We start from the raw sequence: 17245 nt of genomic DNA, 5'->3' as shown, positions 1-17245 counted from the left end.
ATAAATACATTTTCGATTTGAGAAGGCCAAATTATCAACTGCTCTAATCATTAACCCTAGTCTGTTATGGTTGCGGTGAATTTTGCCAAGAAAAATTCAAACCTCTGTATAAATTGCAGTAGAGTAATTTGCTAACCAGGACTATGATATATTTCGGTGATCGATAAGATGATTAGTCTTGATTTACAGTGTTGGATGTCTTTGACATCATGGCATATCATAGATACTGCTTCAACGTCACTGCATGGTTTACATTTTTACATCAGTTGATACATTTTCTATCAACTGATGGGTCATTATTATGCAAGATGTTTGAAACAACCTTCAGTTCCCCTTAGTTATGTGTATGTAATTAAGAAAAAAATAGTGAAATAGGTCCCTGTTTATTCTCAAGTACAATCTAGAAGTTCTATAAATTGATTTCAGTAAGTATGACACGTACATATTTATGGAATAGCTTTCATCGTATAAAGATTAAAGGGAAAATTAAAACCACGTGATTAAACCCAACGAGCGTCTAACAACAAGTTTCATGAATGTATCCCGCAGATACAATCATTATCCAAAAAAGGATGTTCCCAAAGTTTAAGTACTTCTTTAAGCGTGAACATCAGATATGTTTACACAGTAAATGGTCATGAATTTACAATTATAAAATGGAAATGAAATGTAATACAATATCTTTATCTTTATTTGTTACCTTATAAATAAATAGATGATGACATTTAGATGTGGTATTCTAAAGAAACGAGTTTATATTCGAGACACTCAATTTGATATGATTAATTCTTTAAAGTGTCAGATTTAAATATTTAATTGATATTTTTAGCATTTAATAACAAACTTCACCACACTTTTTGGGAATATCATAGGGTTTTCTATCAATAATAATTTGTTTAACAATTGCGTATGAGACCTCTAGGTTAGATTTTGGCATTTGTGTTGAATAGCGTAAAACCGGTGTATTGTAAAGCGTGTTGTATTGCCTTCTGTGGGTGATTGGGTGCATCTCATTCGATGTATTTATATCTAAGAATGTGTACTGACTCAGCCTTAGCTCGTAACATGATATAACTGTATAGAGGATTTCTCACGCTATATCATGCAGTTTCTTTTAAAATATCATTTTTGCGCTTCTTACCTATCAAGAATGCATGTTTTATTTCTAATCAAACAGAAACAAAGTATTAAAATGTCAACATTTATTTTTGTTCTTCTCTTATTCTAATTTTTTGTTGTGATCGAAATAGAAAACAGCAAGATTCGACTTCATACAGTACTTGTACTGCGTGACCTCAAGTCAATGCTAACCAATGAAAACATCAAGATATGTTTCTTAACTGTTTTTTTTTCTTCTGTCTATTCGGTGAATTTTCGGATGATAGTTAATACTTGAGTAGTTGTTTTATGAAACCGCAAAGTATGGTGGCGAATTTTAAATCAACCGAGACTGAAAGTAGTTTGTTCGGGTTGTATATCCCCTCGATCACAGGTCAGTATCATCATTGTTTATACATATATATATATATATATTTTGTACTAGATACACCCTGATATTGTAGCTGCCACCAGATGTCACAGAATGGCATAATGAAATTAATTTACTTTTATTCAACTTACAAAGTAAGAAACAATTTAAAATTGTGTGCATTTATCCAGATATTCAATAATAAACTTTATAACAAAAAATAAAAACCCTTACGAGTTCAAATGCAATAATAAATATATTACTTTGTTGATGTTACGTAGGTTATGTGCCAATTTAAGATATAGCAAGAAAAACAAAACACAAGTTAATCAGTTGATCCCATAAATTTTTCTCATTGTGTATAATGCACATATATACATTGTTTTCAATTTAATGTTTCATAAACTTAAACCCAAGTTTTTACAATTTCAAAAATATTATAGTTTATGCACGGGATGTTCAAATGTGATCGCAATTACATTGTAAGCTTTACCCGTGTAAACAATAATATTATTTCACAGTTTTATCTTCTAGATAATAATAATAATAATAATAATAATAATGATAATAATTAATAATAATAATAATAATAATAATAACAATAATTATGACAATAATAAAAATGCTTGACTTATATTTTTTTAATTGAAAAGGTCAGTTATAACGAATAGAACCTGATAAAGTAATATATGAAGCTCTAGATGTCTTAACATGAATTTCACAAAGATTTAGGCTGGTATTTAATTATCATGTAAAATATTGTAATAATTTTCATTGCTCCTCAACTTCGTACTTTATTTGGCCTTTTAATTTTTTTTTATTTGAGCGTTACTGATGAGTTTTTATGGACGAAACGAGCGTCTAGCGTACAAAATTATAAGCCTCGTGTGTTTGGTTGATAGGGGTTCATTGACCCCCCCTTTGCATAAATACTGCAACCTCTTTATTTATTTATTTATTTATTTATTTATTTATTTATTTATTTATTTATTTATTTATTTAATATTAAAAAAAAATCATGCATTAATAATGGTGTATTGTCAAATAATATTAGAATACAAAATTCTGGCGGAATAGAAAAAAAACGACCCCTTATTACATAATTCCGATAAACTTTATATGATTGTCGCACCAAATCTAAAAATAGAAAATGCTTACCAGATTTACGAGCTCACTGAAATATATCTAAAAATATATCTCGGTTAAGAGCAAGCTGATTAAATAAAGAACCGCATCATTTGTAGCAATTTCAAATGAGAAGTCATGTCGGAAATACGTGATTTTATTGCACATTACAGCTTCAAAAATTAATGAAATATTAGGTAACATGATATTTCCGTATTTTTTAAATAAATGTTTTAATTTTTTGTTCATATTATGAATCATCATATTATGAAAACAGAATTAAAAATCACGTGATGAAATGAAGTTATTAAAAATTATAGAAGACCTATGGATTAAACATTATTGATAAAAATCATTTATTGAAGTACTTTAACTTTGTGATATAACATAACCAAACAATTCTGGTTAGTGCAAAGTTTATAAAAATGAATCCTGAGTTTGGTAGTTTGCTGTTTTGAAGAATTGAACAATAATATTTATAGAAACTGCCGAAGAAAAACTTTCATATTTAGATTTTGAGATACTATTATTATATATATTCTATGTTACATTGATGCTGATTATTCCGATTCTATTCAACTTTAACTGTGTACAGCGTTTGAAGACGAAATAGTATAACGGTCTTCGCGGAGCAGATCAAATACTATTTTGAGTATAAATAATTCATGGTTCCAAATGTCTTTTAGTTTTCTATGCAATTTGTTTGTTAACCTTTTTTAGCATATTTTTAGAATGTGTCAGTTAGGTCTTAATATCTCAACTTAGACCGGATTTTCTTAGCTAAGTCTATGTCTATTGTCGGTTTTCTCTTCAATAATCGAATGTCCCCAAGGATTGGCTGGGGGTATAGAAATATGGTCATCCTATGACTTCTCACTTTCTGCCTGTAAAACCCTTGATAAAGTGAGGCGTCCGTTTGGCTATACGGGATGTATAAATACGCAGCCATGTCCGGTCGGAATGGGGTCGGAAAAGTGTGTTAATGTCTGTTAAATTATTTGTCTTAGTATCTGCAATGGTTATTTCAGTTGTCTGTTATGCGTTGTCTCAGAATGTTTCTTAGCTTCGGTTGACTCAGTTGCGTCTTATTGTCTATTATGGGTTTGATCAGTTATGTCTTAGTGTCTGTTATGGATTTGATCAGTTGTGTCTTAGTGTCTAGTATGTGTTTTTTTAGTTGTGTCTTAGTGTCTATTATGGATTTTATCAGTTGGGTCTTAGTGTCTATTATGGATTTGATCAGTTGTGTCTTAGTGTAGATTATGGATTTGATCAGTTGTGTGTTAGTGTTTATTGTGGATTTGATCAGTTGTGTCTTAATGTCTTTTATGTGTTTGATCAGTTGTGTCTTAGTGTCTATTATGGATTTAATCAGTTGTGTCTTTATGTCTATCGTGGATTTGATCAGTTGTGTCTTAGTATCTATTTTGGATTTGATCAGTTTTGTCTTAGTGTCGATTATGGATTTGATCAGTTGTGTCTTCGTGTCTATTATGGATTTGATCAGTTGTGTCTTAGTATCTTTTATGGGGTTGATCAGTTGTGTCTAAATGTCTACTATGGGTTTGATTAGTTGTGTCTTAGTGTCTATTTTGGATTTGATCAGTTGTGTTTAGTGTCTATTATGGGTTTGATCAGTTATGTCTTAGTGTCTTTTATGGATTTGATCAGCTGTGTCTTAGTGTCTACTATGGGTTTGATCAGTTGTGTCTTAGTGTCTATAATGGGTTTGATCAGTTGTGTCTTCGTGTCTATTATGGATTTGATCAGTAATGTCTTAGTGTCTATTATGGGTTTGATCAGTTGTGTCTTAGTGTCTATATGTGTTTTATTAGTTGTGTCTTAGTGTCCGTTATTGATTTGATCAGTTGGGTCTTAGTGTCTATTATGGATTTGATCAGTTGGGTCTTAGTGTCTATTATGGATGAGATCAGTTGGTCTTAAGTGTCTATTATGGATTTGATCAGTTTTGTCTTAGTGTCTATTATGGATTTGATCAGTTGGGTCTTAGTATCTTTTTTATATTTTTTATCAGTTGTGTCTTAGTGTCTATTATGGATTTGATCAGTTTTGTCTTATTGTCTATTATGGGTTTGATCAGCAGTGTCTTAGACAGATATAAGAAGATGTGGTATGAGTGCGAATGAGACAATTCTCCAGCCAAGTCACAATTTGTAAAAGTATAGAACCATTATAGGTCAAAGTACGGCCTTCAACACGGAGCCTAGGCTCATACCGAACAACAAGCTATAAGGGGCCCCAAAATGACTATTGTAAAACCATTCAAACAGGAAAACCAACGGTCTAATCTATATAAAAAACTAGAAACGAGAAACACTTATGAACCACATCAACAAACGACAACCACTGAACATCAGGTTCCTGACTTAGTGTCTATTATGGGTTTGTTCAGTTGTGTCTTAGTGTCTATTATGGGTTTGATCAGCTGTGTCTTAGTGTCTATTATGATTTGAATCAGATGTGTCATGGAACCTATTATGGGTTGTTGACTATGTTTTTCTGCTGTGTCGTATTGTTTATTACCGGTATGAGTTGAATCAGCTGTTGCATAGGGTCTGTTATTGATTCATCTGTCTCTTAGTGATGATTATTGGTTGATTGAGCTGTCTGAGTGTCCCTTTCTCCCCTTGTTGGTTGCCTTAGCTGTATCTCAATGTCTATTTCTTGTTGATTCCGGTGTTTGTAAGTGCATATTATGGCATGAATCAGTTGTGTCTTAGTGTCTATCTATATATATTACTCAAAGATACCAGGCTTATAATTTCATCCGTTAGAGGTGTGTTTTGTCTACAAAAGACTCGTCAGTGACACACGAATGAAGTACGAAGATAAAGAGCATCTGGGACCCAAGATTCTAGAAGGTTTTGACAAATACAGCTGAGGATATATTTAAAGTGTTTCTTAGTATATTGTTGAATGTATCGTCTGTATCTAAGATTCTGTTATATGTTGACTTCTCTGTGTTTTAGTGCTTATATAAAGGGTTCTCCATCTGTGTGTTATTGACTTACGTTGGTCACCTGTTTCTTAGTTTATATCGTTGGTTAGCTGATTCAGTGTTTATTAAGGGTTGATGACTACTTTGATGTGCTGCCATTGTCTTTAGTTAGTTGTCTCAGACATAATAAGGTCTTTTACCTTAAGAGAGGTTTAGCTAGCTATACAACCAGGTTTAATCCACCATGTTCTATATAAGGAAATATCAGGAATATGACAGTTGTATTTCATTCGTTTGATGTGTTTGAGCTTTTGATTTTGCCATTTTATAAGGGACTTTCCGTTTTGAATTTTCCTTGGAGTTTGGTATTTTTGTTAATTTACTTTTTAACATTATTAGATTTTTTTGTGAACTGATATGCTAAATATTTTGGGATTATTCTGTAATTATGATTATATAATTTATGTTTAAATTATTACAACCGCTATGTTTTCAACAAAATAACATCATTAATATGCTTGAGATTTTGATGACAACTTACGTGTTTCGATTGGTGGACGTAGCCTTCAGCAGACAGTCGGGGTTCCTATTGGAACTAACTGTGCATTTCTTTTTGTCTTTTTCTCCTGTTAGTTGTACCAGGCACACTTCATACATTCGCTTCTCAAGAAAAATAAAAAGAAGCTTGCATTATCCCTAACAAAGCCATCTTCTTATCCCCTCTCTTTGATATCACTGAATGCGATTTGTCGGTCACGCGGGGTTTTACTTGACGTAATCAATACGACGGGTAACACAAGAAAGCAGATAATGATGATCTTTTCAGGCCACCTTTGTTCACCCGTAGTTGTGTATCTTATTTTCCAAAGTCCGTGTTTTTTCTGCCGGTAACGGCAATGCTTCTACATTCATTCTCCTTGTCCAGAACATTGTTTTGATTAAAACTATCATTTTCGGTCGTGTAAAATGAAAATTTAAATGTTAGTGTTAGACATGAGACTTATACAAGTCCGATTTAGGATGTTGCCTTACCACCGGATATTTTTCATCTTCTGATTTTATCAGTAGTAACAAGACTGGTTTCAATATAGTCGGTCAAGTTCAGGGCACCCACGTCCTCTTTAAGTAGTTTTTGTAAACCATGTAGCTATGATGTTGGTTTTTTTTTCGTTGACTTAAGGTTTTTATGGTCCCTATTATCTTTCCATCTTTAAAGCAAACTATCCATTTACGTGTGTTTGGGCTGCAGTAGATGACTATTTCCGATTTTAAATCGGTTAACTTAACTACATTTTTGTGTAAAAATTGCTTACAAACCAATAAATATGTGAATATATGAACTAAATTCTGGTTTCAAAACCACTGATCAACCATGTTAAACAATTTCATACCTAAAATAGAAAAATGAATGAAATTTTATCCCCATAAATTTTCTGCAATAACTTATACGCAGTTTATACAACAGCTTGTTTATATTGCATAAAAATAATATATTTTTCTTACTAACGCGGAAATCCAAATGATTTGTTAACATTTTTTGTTTTAATATTTTGTCATTATCATAAAATGTAATTTTAACCGAGATTTTGCATGCATTTGTTTATATAAGCCCGTCTATAATTAAAAATAGCATAAGTAAAAAAAATAAGAACACCTTATTTTATCATGCAAACTTTGCAAAATAACTACTAAAGAGCTTTCTATCGAATAATAAAAAAAATCATTTCAGCACTATTGGCTATTTCGTGGTGGCCTTTTTGTGCTGGTGGAGAAAACAGGAGTGCCCGGGGAGAACCACCGACTTTCGGCAGGAAAACTGGCAATCCTAGTCAATTAAGATTGGAATCGAACGCACTGGCTACGTACGGGTTTCGAACTCACAACCTCAGTGTGATACAGTAGCTGAACTACTTAGACCACTCGGCCACCGAGGCATCTCATCCGGCAAAGATACCAGGCTTAAAATTTGGTATTCTAGACGGGCGTTTCGTCTACAAATATCTCATCAGTGGCGCTCGAATCAAAACAGTTGGAAGGCTAAGTCAAATACGAAGTTTAACAGCATAAAAACGGAAAATTCCGGAAAGTTGTGTCAAATACCGCTAATGCAATCTACGCCAGGCGGTAGGAAAACCGTAGTGTTTCGAATAATTTGCAATTTTATAAACAGTAAATAACAGAAATGAACATATCTATGATATTTAATGTCAACACGAAAGTGCCGACTACTGTACTGGTGATACCCTTTGGGGAAAAAACACCCATCAGCAGTGTAATCGACCCCAGTGGTTGTAAAAGCTCATCTAAGATATCAGGCTTATAATTTGGTGATACCCTTTGAGACGAAACGTCCACAAGCAATAAAAAAATTATGGTTTACTACTGGTTTGCCCACTTTTAATTATACCAATTATCTATTAGTAAAGAAAACAAAAAAGACAAAAGGTTTAATGAGCATACAATTGTATAGTCTGTTCCAACTTAGGTATATATAGTTTATTAGTGTTTTCTATATATAAGGTATTTTATATTTTGTAATTCCATTTTCATTTATATGGAAAAATAATAAATAAATCAAATATCTTTTCTCTCAATAACTTAATATCAAATCAATCGATTCATTCATCGATACATATGTGTACAACTACATGTAATGACAAAACAATGACATTCAGTTATAAAAGTGTCTTATTATTCATTAGTTTTTGAATGATTTTCATGATATAAATACACCAATACAAGTTGTCTTTTATTGCAAACATAATTTAAATAATATAATAACCAAGTTTATAAATGCTGTTATCTGCTCTTTGATCGGGTTGTTGTCTCTTTGACATAATTATTCCCCATTTCCATTCTCAATTTTATTGCATAATGAAATAAACAAACTTTAAGCACTAATGTAAAATAAGTCATATGGGGCACCATATGTATAATGATGGGAAATACAATCTTTTATATATATATATATATATTTCAAAAGTCACAAAACTTAGTTTGATTTTAACAAAAAATGAATTCTAGGGGTTCTTTGATATGCTGAATCTAAACATGTATCTAGATTTTTGATTTTGGGCCCAGTTTTCAAGTTGGTCCAAATTGGGGTCCAAAATTAAACTTTCTTTGATTACAACAAAATTTGAATATATGGGGTTCTTTGATATGCTGAATCTAACCATGTATTTAGATTTTTCATTTGTGGGCCCCGCTATCAAATTGGTTCATATTGAGGTCAAAAGGGTCCAAAATTAAACTTAGTTTGTTTCATCAAAAATTGAATTATTGGGGTTCTTTGATATGCCAAATCTAAACGTGTATTTAGATTTTTAATTTTGGGTCCCGTTTTTTAAATTGGTCTACATTGAGGTTCAAAGGGTCCAAAATTAAACTTAGTTTGATTTTAACAAAAATTGAATTCTTGGAGTTCTTTGATATGCTGAATCTAACCATGATAGGTAAATTAAAAAATTTTAAGTTCTTAGACCACATTCATTCTGTGTCAGAAACCTATGCTGTGTCAAATATTTAATCACAATTCTAATTCAGAGCTGTATCAAGCTTGAATGTTGTGTCCATACTTGCCCCAACTGTTCAGGGTTCGACCTCTGCGGTCGTATCAAGCTGTGCCCACAGAGCATTTTATCTTTATAATACGACTGTAGTCCACATTTCTGTGCCTTTCGCCAAATACACTGGGTAAAGTGAAAGAAGCATCCTTTCACGGTTACCCCTGGGAACACTGTCTGTGCTGCGTTATTGGTTTCTGTCTCGTAATCAATAAATACTGTTTCTGGTTGGAAGTTGTAACTGACGTTGTTGTGTCAAATGTTAAGCTTGGCTTCTGAACAGTTGCATTTTTATTCTATTTGTTAAAATTAATTGGATATTTTTATATTAAATTTAAGAACAGTATATTTATTAGAATTAAAAAAATAAATAAGTTGAATAAATAAAAAGAAATTTTAATGACATTTATTCTAATCTTTAGTTTCATTATTTTACATTTTTTCAGAATTTACCAATAATTAAAACTATTTATTGATAATTTGTAAAAATAATAAACATTTTTGTACACATATTTGTTTATTTTTTTTATTTTATATTTGTCAAATTAAATACATTTTCCTGCTCAAAACTATATAAAATATAAAATATTTTGGCACATTTTCCTTGATTTATTAGCAGAATATAGTATCTTTTATAAAATTTTACAGGTAAAAAAATAGGTAAAATATTTGACTATAATTCAGAAATAAACTATAATTGTTAAAACAACAATTCCCCCTATGTTTACATATTCATGTAATTAAAAGTGGGCAAACCAGGATGACACCAAAATTATAATAGAAATTGATACTTGTAAACAAACAAAAAAATCATTTATTAGTGCAAAAAATAGGGGTATCAGCTAATTTAGACATAATCAATCTAATATTAAAGATCTAATTGATAGTTTATAAATTTTATAAACAGAAACATATCTAACAATATCAAGACAAAAATATATTTAAGAAAAGCCAGACGACCGATGAGAAAAATGAGCAAAAAAGGCCAAAAATTTTAATTTTTTATGACTGCACATAGAACTCAATAAATAAGAACTTATTATCACAATTATCCAATCTCTGCGAAGTTTGTATACACCGAGTGTGTAAAGCATATTGTGGAAGATAATCAGAATATCAAGAAACTCGTTTTCGTCGAATTTCTGTAGGGCTTAGTCGCTAAAATGAATTTCTGTTTAAATTTTCTGTTTCCTTTTTTTTTGGCTATGGAGGTTGGGAGTTTTATCAGTTGGCCGTGCATTTTGCATTACAAGGAATTTATGTAAAACTGGAATACTAGTACATGATTTCTTATTCGGATATTTAAGTAATTTTAATATAGAACAAATCATGCTTCAAATATATCACAATAAGTTGTCATGTATGCACCACTGATAAAACTAAACAATGGATCTTAAATAAATTTTGTTTTTTACTCAAGTCCTCTTGATTTGCCAAGAAATGTAGATACTTGTGATGGAATGGTCAAGTGCTCAGGAATTGTTGGCTTTGGTTGATAGGTCGTAATTTCAATATTATAATCGTTTAAATAGCACAGGTGCCGATGAGAGTCGGAGATAGAAAAGGGTGGAATATACCAAATAGCAAATGCAAAATGCAATCATGTATCCTTATCAATGCCTAGCTTTATTTAGCTATCAATTTGTTAGGTAAATAGTCCAATCCGTGGATCTTTGATTAACTGGAAATACTACAAATTTGATTATTATACAAACAAGTAACTCAATTTGAAAGACAAAAAACTAAAGACAAACCAATATAAACCAGTGATTAAAAAAAAAAATCCACTCAAAAATCATAATCGAAGATAGGCAGAAACACCATGACAAAAGAAAAAGAAAAAAGCACAGAAAGACAACAGTACATAAAACAATATACATTAAACTTAAAAGTGGGCAACAGGATCCAAAGCAGATATACAAACACAAAATTAAATGGGTTCAACTTTGGGGCTTCGATGGGTAAGATTACTGACAAGTAAATATCCGCTGTCAAGCAGCATCCCGTAAACGGGGAATTTAAATCATCTATTTTGTCGTAAAGTTTAATACTCAAATGCCCCTCACTGTTAATTTTCGGATATATGTCTGAATAACAAGCAAGGCATACTTATTATATATGTTTTTGCACGTCCAGTAGAATATGTGTGATTAACGCAGCCAATCAATAGACAACTTTCGAATCATTCAGTGAGAGAACGTGAACTATGTAGCGGAATGTTTAAGGGTAGTGCAAGCGTCTTTTCGAATAACATGAGAAGTTAACACTGTGGTAATGCAAGAGTCTTTTCAAATAACATGAGAAGTTTTTATCACATATTTCAGAAGTGTGACAACTCTACTTTATCTATTAACCTTATATGGTGAAATATTCTTGCATGGGTGTATTTGATTAACGCTGTTGATTAAAAGACAATGACATAAGGCAATAATGTATATTTATACATTATCTTAACCTTTGTTAGTTACAATGTATGTCATTTTCCTATCATTTTCGCGTCTCGTCATAAGATTTTGATAATTTTAAATTATCACATTAGCTAAATTTCTGATATATATCATTTTATGGCGATATTTGGTCAAAAGAATAATCGTTTGACGTAGTATTTGCTTTTGAAAACCTCATAGTTCTTCTACACTCAAGTTATATTGCAATTACCCTAAACGTTTTTCATCGTAACGATTTCAAAGAAAATATTTCTGTCTTCAAAAGTCCTGACAGAAAATATTAATTACAATTCACCAACCATTTAATTGCAGAAGAAAGGGACAACATGAAATATGGTATGTAGTATATATATTTTTTTCATTTTCTTTAACTTGGAGATAATGTTTTAAGCATGCTTAGTTCATGTAAGGTTCAATGTTTGACTTTGGTCATGATTCTGTGCTTATAAGATCATCGGTATATTATGTTTGACTACGGTCATTGATTTTGTCCTGTATGACTATAGGTCTACAATGTTTGACTACGGTCATTGATTTTGTCCTGTATGACTATAGGTCTACAATGTTTGACTACGGTCATTGATTTTGTCAGTGCCTGTGTGACTATAGGTCTACAATGTTTGACTACGGTCATTGATTTTGTCAGTGCCTGTATGACTATAGGTCTACAATGTTTGATTACGGTCATGATTTTGTCTGTGCTTGTAAGATCAGCGGTATCTAATGTTTGAAAACGATCATAATTTTGGCTGTGCCTATACGATCAATTGTCTAATGTTTGACTGCAGTCATGATTTTGTCTGTGCCTATAATTATGATCAGTGGTATAATGTTTGAATACGGTCATAGTTTTGTCTGTGCCTGTATGATCATCTGTCTCTAATGTTTGACTGCAGTCATTATTTTGGCTGTGCCTGTATGATCAGTGGTATAATGTTTGAATTCGGTTATGATTTTGTTTGTGCCTATATGATCAGCGATCTCCGTCATAGTTTTGTCTGTGCTTGTATGATCAGCGGTCTCAAATGTTTAATAACGGTCATGATTTTGCCTGTGCCTATATGATCAGCGGTCTCTAGCGGTTTTCCTAATGTGTTTGATATCACACTTCAGATAGTTGGTGGCCTTGATTATGTTTTTTCTGTTTCTAGACAAATTTATATATCAAAGTAGATTTTATGATTATTAATGAAAATATCTTTTATGTTTTATCTTCAACTGGAAATTAAAGTACATAGTTCTCATGGTTCCTGCTTTTGGATGTTTGTTCGTTTCTTCGTCCTACTAGTTTTCACCAATATATTTCAATTGAGTGTTAGGATTTAATTCTTTACTAATATTTACTATTTTAACATGCAACCAAAGTATATGCAAATTGCTTAAATGTAGCCTTAAACTCCTCGAAAAGCTTTTAACAGTTTACCCCCCCCCCCCTTTTCCCCTTTCCAATTTAATACACTCAACCCAAACAAGTTTTTATCAACTATCAAAATTCTATCATTTGAAACAATGCAGGGAAAACATGGTAATGTCTCTGTTTTGCTTGACATTAATTCAGTTGTTACGCTTCTTCATCAATGAACATATAAATGTAATCACTATTAAATGCATCCATCCATGTACCTGATGCTAATCCTCTTTTGTATTCTGTATTGTACTTGTCCGCCGTTTATTTTATATGCAACAGATTGCAGTGATATTTCTTTAATATAGGATTTCACAGATGAATTGCTATTCGTCTGTCATTACATTATAGTTTTTTTTTCCTTTCTTAAAAGTTCTTGAATCAGTCTTCCGTTAACAAGGAATAAATTAGTACAGTTATTCTCATTTTGTTGATTTTTGCTGAGATTTCTTAACCTTAATAAATATGTAAATACTATTCGGCTATTATGAATTTCACTTCTCTGCACAAACTGATGCATTAATTCGAGACGACTTTTAAATATTTGAAATACGAATACAAACATAAGACAAATGTTAAATGGCGTGTTGTATCTTATGTTCTTCGGAAATTGAACCCTTAATTGGTTTACAATAGGTATCAATGGTATATCTATTACAAACTCACACCTTGCTTATTTTCTTTGGCAATTTAATAATTCAATTGTTAAACATAGATCACTAAAGTACCTAAAACAAACCACAATTTCTTTGGAAATTGAATGCTCCAATTTCTATATGACAGGGATCACTTAATTACTTAAAACGAACCCAACTTCCCAACTTGTTTATGTTTATTTTCTTTTTAAAGTGAATACTTCAATTGCTATATAGCATGAATAACTTCATCAAATTAAATCGAACCAAACTTTCCAACTCGCGTATGTTCTTTTAAGGTAAATACTTCCATTGCTATCTAACATGTTTCATTTATGTACTTAAAACAAATCCAACTTCCCAACTCGCTTTTGTTTCTTTGGAAGTTGAATACGTCCAGGTCCAGCTTCCCAACCTTGCTTTTGTTTCTTTTGATGTTGAATACGTCAATTGGTATACGATATGGATCACTATCGGTCTAAAAACAGGCTCAGCTTTCAACCTTGCTTTTTTTTTGGGGAGGGGGGGGGGGGGTTATAACGTTTACCCAATCTCTTTCTAGTCTAATAAATGAAAAGAATGTATGTGTCTGACTTGTCGCTATAAGGTCTTGTAATAAGGAGATATGGTAGAATTTTACACCAGCAGAGAAACTCGATTTTTTACAACTATGTTCATGTCGGCGCCATGGGTCCGATCAAATAGAACTCACAAAAACTCGATATCTCCACAGTGTTTTATTTTTTGTACGAACAATTGGTATCTTAAATATTCATATTTATGACAGTTATTGTTGAGTTTAGAATTGCTGTACCCAGGTGCACCTTTAGTTTAGATGTAACATGTTGAGATGTACTTAAAGAACATTTAATTAAAAATATGCAAATTTATAGATTATAATATGATAAAACCAGGACTTACAAAGCGACAGATATTTCTTATGGATATTGAGAAACTCAAGTTGCCTTATTCATAAAACAATATTTAGCTGTTGCATACATTAATACACGTCATGTTTATTTAAAACTTTTGTATCAAATGTTAAACAAATTTTTAAATACTTTCAGTTTATATTTGATATTGCTTTCTCGTCTAATCTCGTCCCTCCCTCTCTTTCTTTAAGTATGTATAACACTTGATACATTTGTTAAAAAAATGCCTTAAACAAATTAAATACAAATTGACTAACGTTAAAACTGTTTGAAACGTAGTCATTAACACATCATTCAACGGCAGTATGTAATCAATAAAAGCACTATGCAATGAGAAAACATTTTATATTTATTTATTTTATTTCAATTTATAATTTGTATTAGATTGGGTTTATTTGTAAGTGTGTTCATTTTCATCATCATTTGATTGTTTATATGACAATCATATGCAATTATGTGAATGTGCAACTACTCTTATGATAACAAATACATATATTATAACATTTAGAAGCTTTTATTTGATTCCTGTAAAAATAATGTTAGGAAGGTACTTCTTCCACTTGAAAATTCATGACGTTCCCTCGGTACGTTTCAAACTGAAGGAAAGATATCCGAATTTCTTTGTTTTGATCAAATACTAGTGATGATTTGTAAACTTATTGGTGTATTGAATAAACGTATTCTTAAGGTCATCAATTGTAAAATCGTAGTCACAGGCGCTTGGGGAGTGGACCCCCCTTTTTTTAAATATTTTTTTGTTCTTTCAGTTAGTTAATATCATACATATATATTTTAACTTATTTTCACTATTTAATGTGTTCTCGCTCTTTCCCATACGGTATTACAAGACCAGTAGTTTATACATTTTTACCCTCTATTATTATTTTCCACATAATAATAGGTAATTGTCAAGTTTTTGCCTTTTATCATGAAAACTATAATAGAAAGATAGAAATTGTAAACAGCAAAACAAATTATCAATACAAGACCTTTTAAAATAATCAGTGTCCGAAAACATTGGATGACCCCAGATAATAGTTATTGTCATTAAATGCCGATGTTTGACTAATTTACGAGTTTTTGCCTATTACCTTGAAATCTATAACAAGTAGAAACTGTGAACAACAAAAATGTAAACGACAATGCTTTAGTGCTTGTGACATTCAGCAAATTCCTTCTCATATTCTTTATAATATATATATATATATATATATATATATATAAGTGATCCTAGCTATCAGATGACTCCGTCTAGGAGTTATTACCCTTAATAGACGATTTGTTTAAAAGAACCAATTTTCGAGTATTTGCGGCTAATCTTCATAATTAAAATATAATTGATACGTAAAACCTGTCTACAGCAAAAACGACTGGTATTTAAGATCTTTAAGAATGCCAATATGACAGAAACTATTGTCTGGTTCCCTTATAATGAATATTTTACTAACTTTTAAGTTTTTGCCTAATGTTTCAATTTCTAGCAGCTCTTAGTAGCCTTGTATAATTGTTGTTCAGGTTTTATTCGTTTCTTAGATATTTTGGCAAATATACATGCAATGAAGAAAACTGACAAATAGGAAAACTATAAAATGATAAACAGAGCAAATAGGTTAGATAACATTTTAAAACCTGTCTTGCATATTACCATAAGCAGACATTATAAATATAAGTCATATCATAAAAGGTAAACAAGTGTTACCGGATAATAAAAAATATGTACATGCACTAAAAAGGGGAAAAGGGGGAAAAAAGAACAAATTGAAACGAAAAAAGAAAATGGGGAGATAAAAAAAAAAGAAAAAAATAACGAAACAAAGCGAAATTAAGGTTGAATCTGAATCCAAATAGTCTGATTGATGTTTGATATATTTTGAGACATTTTCACATATACATGAATATCCAAATGGATCTAGTGTAAAACAAAAAATAACATTATATTTCACTTGTAATACCTGAAAGAAATTTTCCAATGAAGATTCTCATGATTGTTTTATTTTCGGGGTTGATTTTTTTTGGGGGGGGGGGGGGGGGGGGGGTTGGATTGTTATGTCAGGGAACAAATTTATAAAATTGAGAATGGAAACTGGGAATGCGTCAAAGAGACACCAACCCGACCAAAGAGCAGAAAACAGCCCAATTAACACCCTTTAATATCTTAACATCCAAAATTAACAATTATTGTTTTGTGAAAAGACTTTTTTCTTAAAAATTAACAACACAAAGTAGCTGATTATTTATAAAACAGCGAGTCTTGAATGTTTTATTGTGAGAGCTTTTAAAAAAAAATGCGAGTTAGTTTAGTTACTTTATATGACCTTTTTCTCAAATGTAGGACATACAATGAGATGTGCATTGTCATTTGAGGAAGTCTCTTAAAATTGTCTTACTACCACACGACTTTTTTCTGTAATGGAGTCTATTGTACTTACGGGATTGTCTGGGTTTTTTAAGGACCAGAATGGTGAAAACTGAGCGGGTATCACCAATTTTTACAAATACTCTAACATCTATCGAATTGATCATTCACTTAAAAATAAACTTGTGTTCATTTTAAAGCATAAAGGATAAGTTAAAGTATTAAATGGTATCTGTTTAAAGGGTTATATTTGTGCTTCCTGATACAAACTTGTAAATGTTTACTATAAAAATAAGGAGATGTTGTATGATTGCCAATAAGACAACTATTCATCAAAGTTCAAATAAAGTGG

At 31.3% G+C, this 17245-nt stretch overlaps 1 protein-coding gene across 1 annotated transcript in view; it reads left to right on the top strand.

Annotated features, from left to right (window-relative positions):
• The first annotated feature begins 1366 nt into the window (after nt 1–1366).
• The window catches only part of LOC127729219 (retinoic acid receptor RXR-like), a 60751-nt gene continuing 44872 nt past the window's right edge, over nt 1367–17245 (top strand). The window contains exon 1 of the mRNA XM_052236926.1: nt 1367–1492. Within this exon, the coding sequence (XP_052092886.1) occupies nt 1408–1492 (85 nt within the window). The 5' untranslated portion in view covers nt 1367–1407. The remainder of the gene's footprint in view (nt 1493–17245) is intronic.

The sequence above is a fragment of the Mytilus californianus genome, unplaced genomic scaffold (genome assembly GCF_021869535.1).
Source record: "Mytilus californianus isolate M0D057914Y unplaced genomic scaffold, xbMytCali1.0.p SCAF_2, whole genome shotgun sequence".
Classification (NCBI taxonomy): Eukaryota; Metazoa; Mollusca; class Bivalvia; order Mytilida; family Mytilidae; genus Mytilus; species Mytilus californianus.
This window is presented reverse-complemented; position numbering and strand designations above follow the sequence as displayed.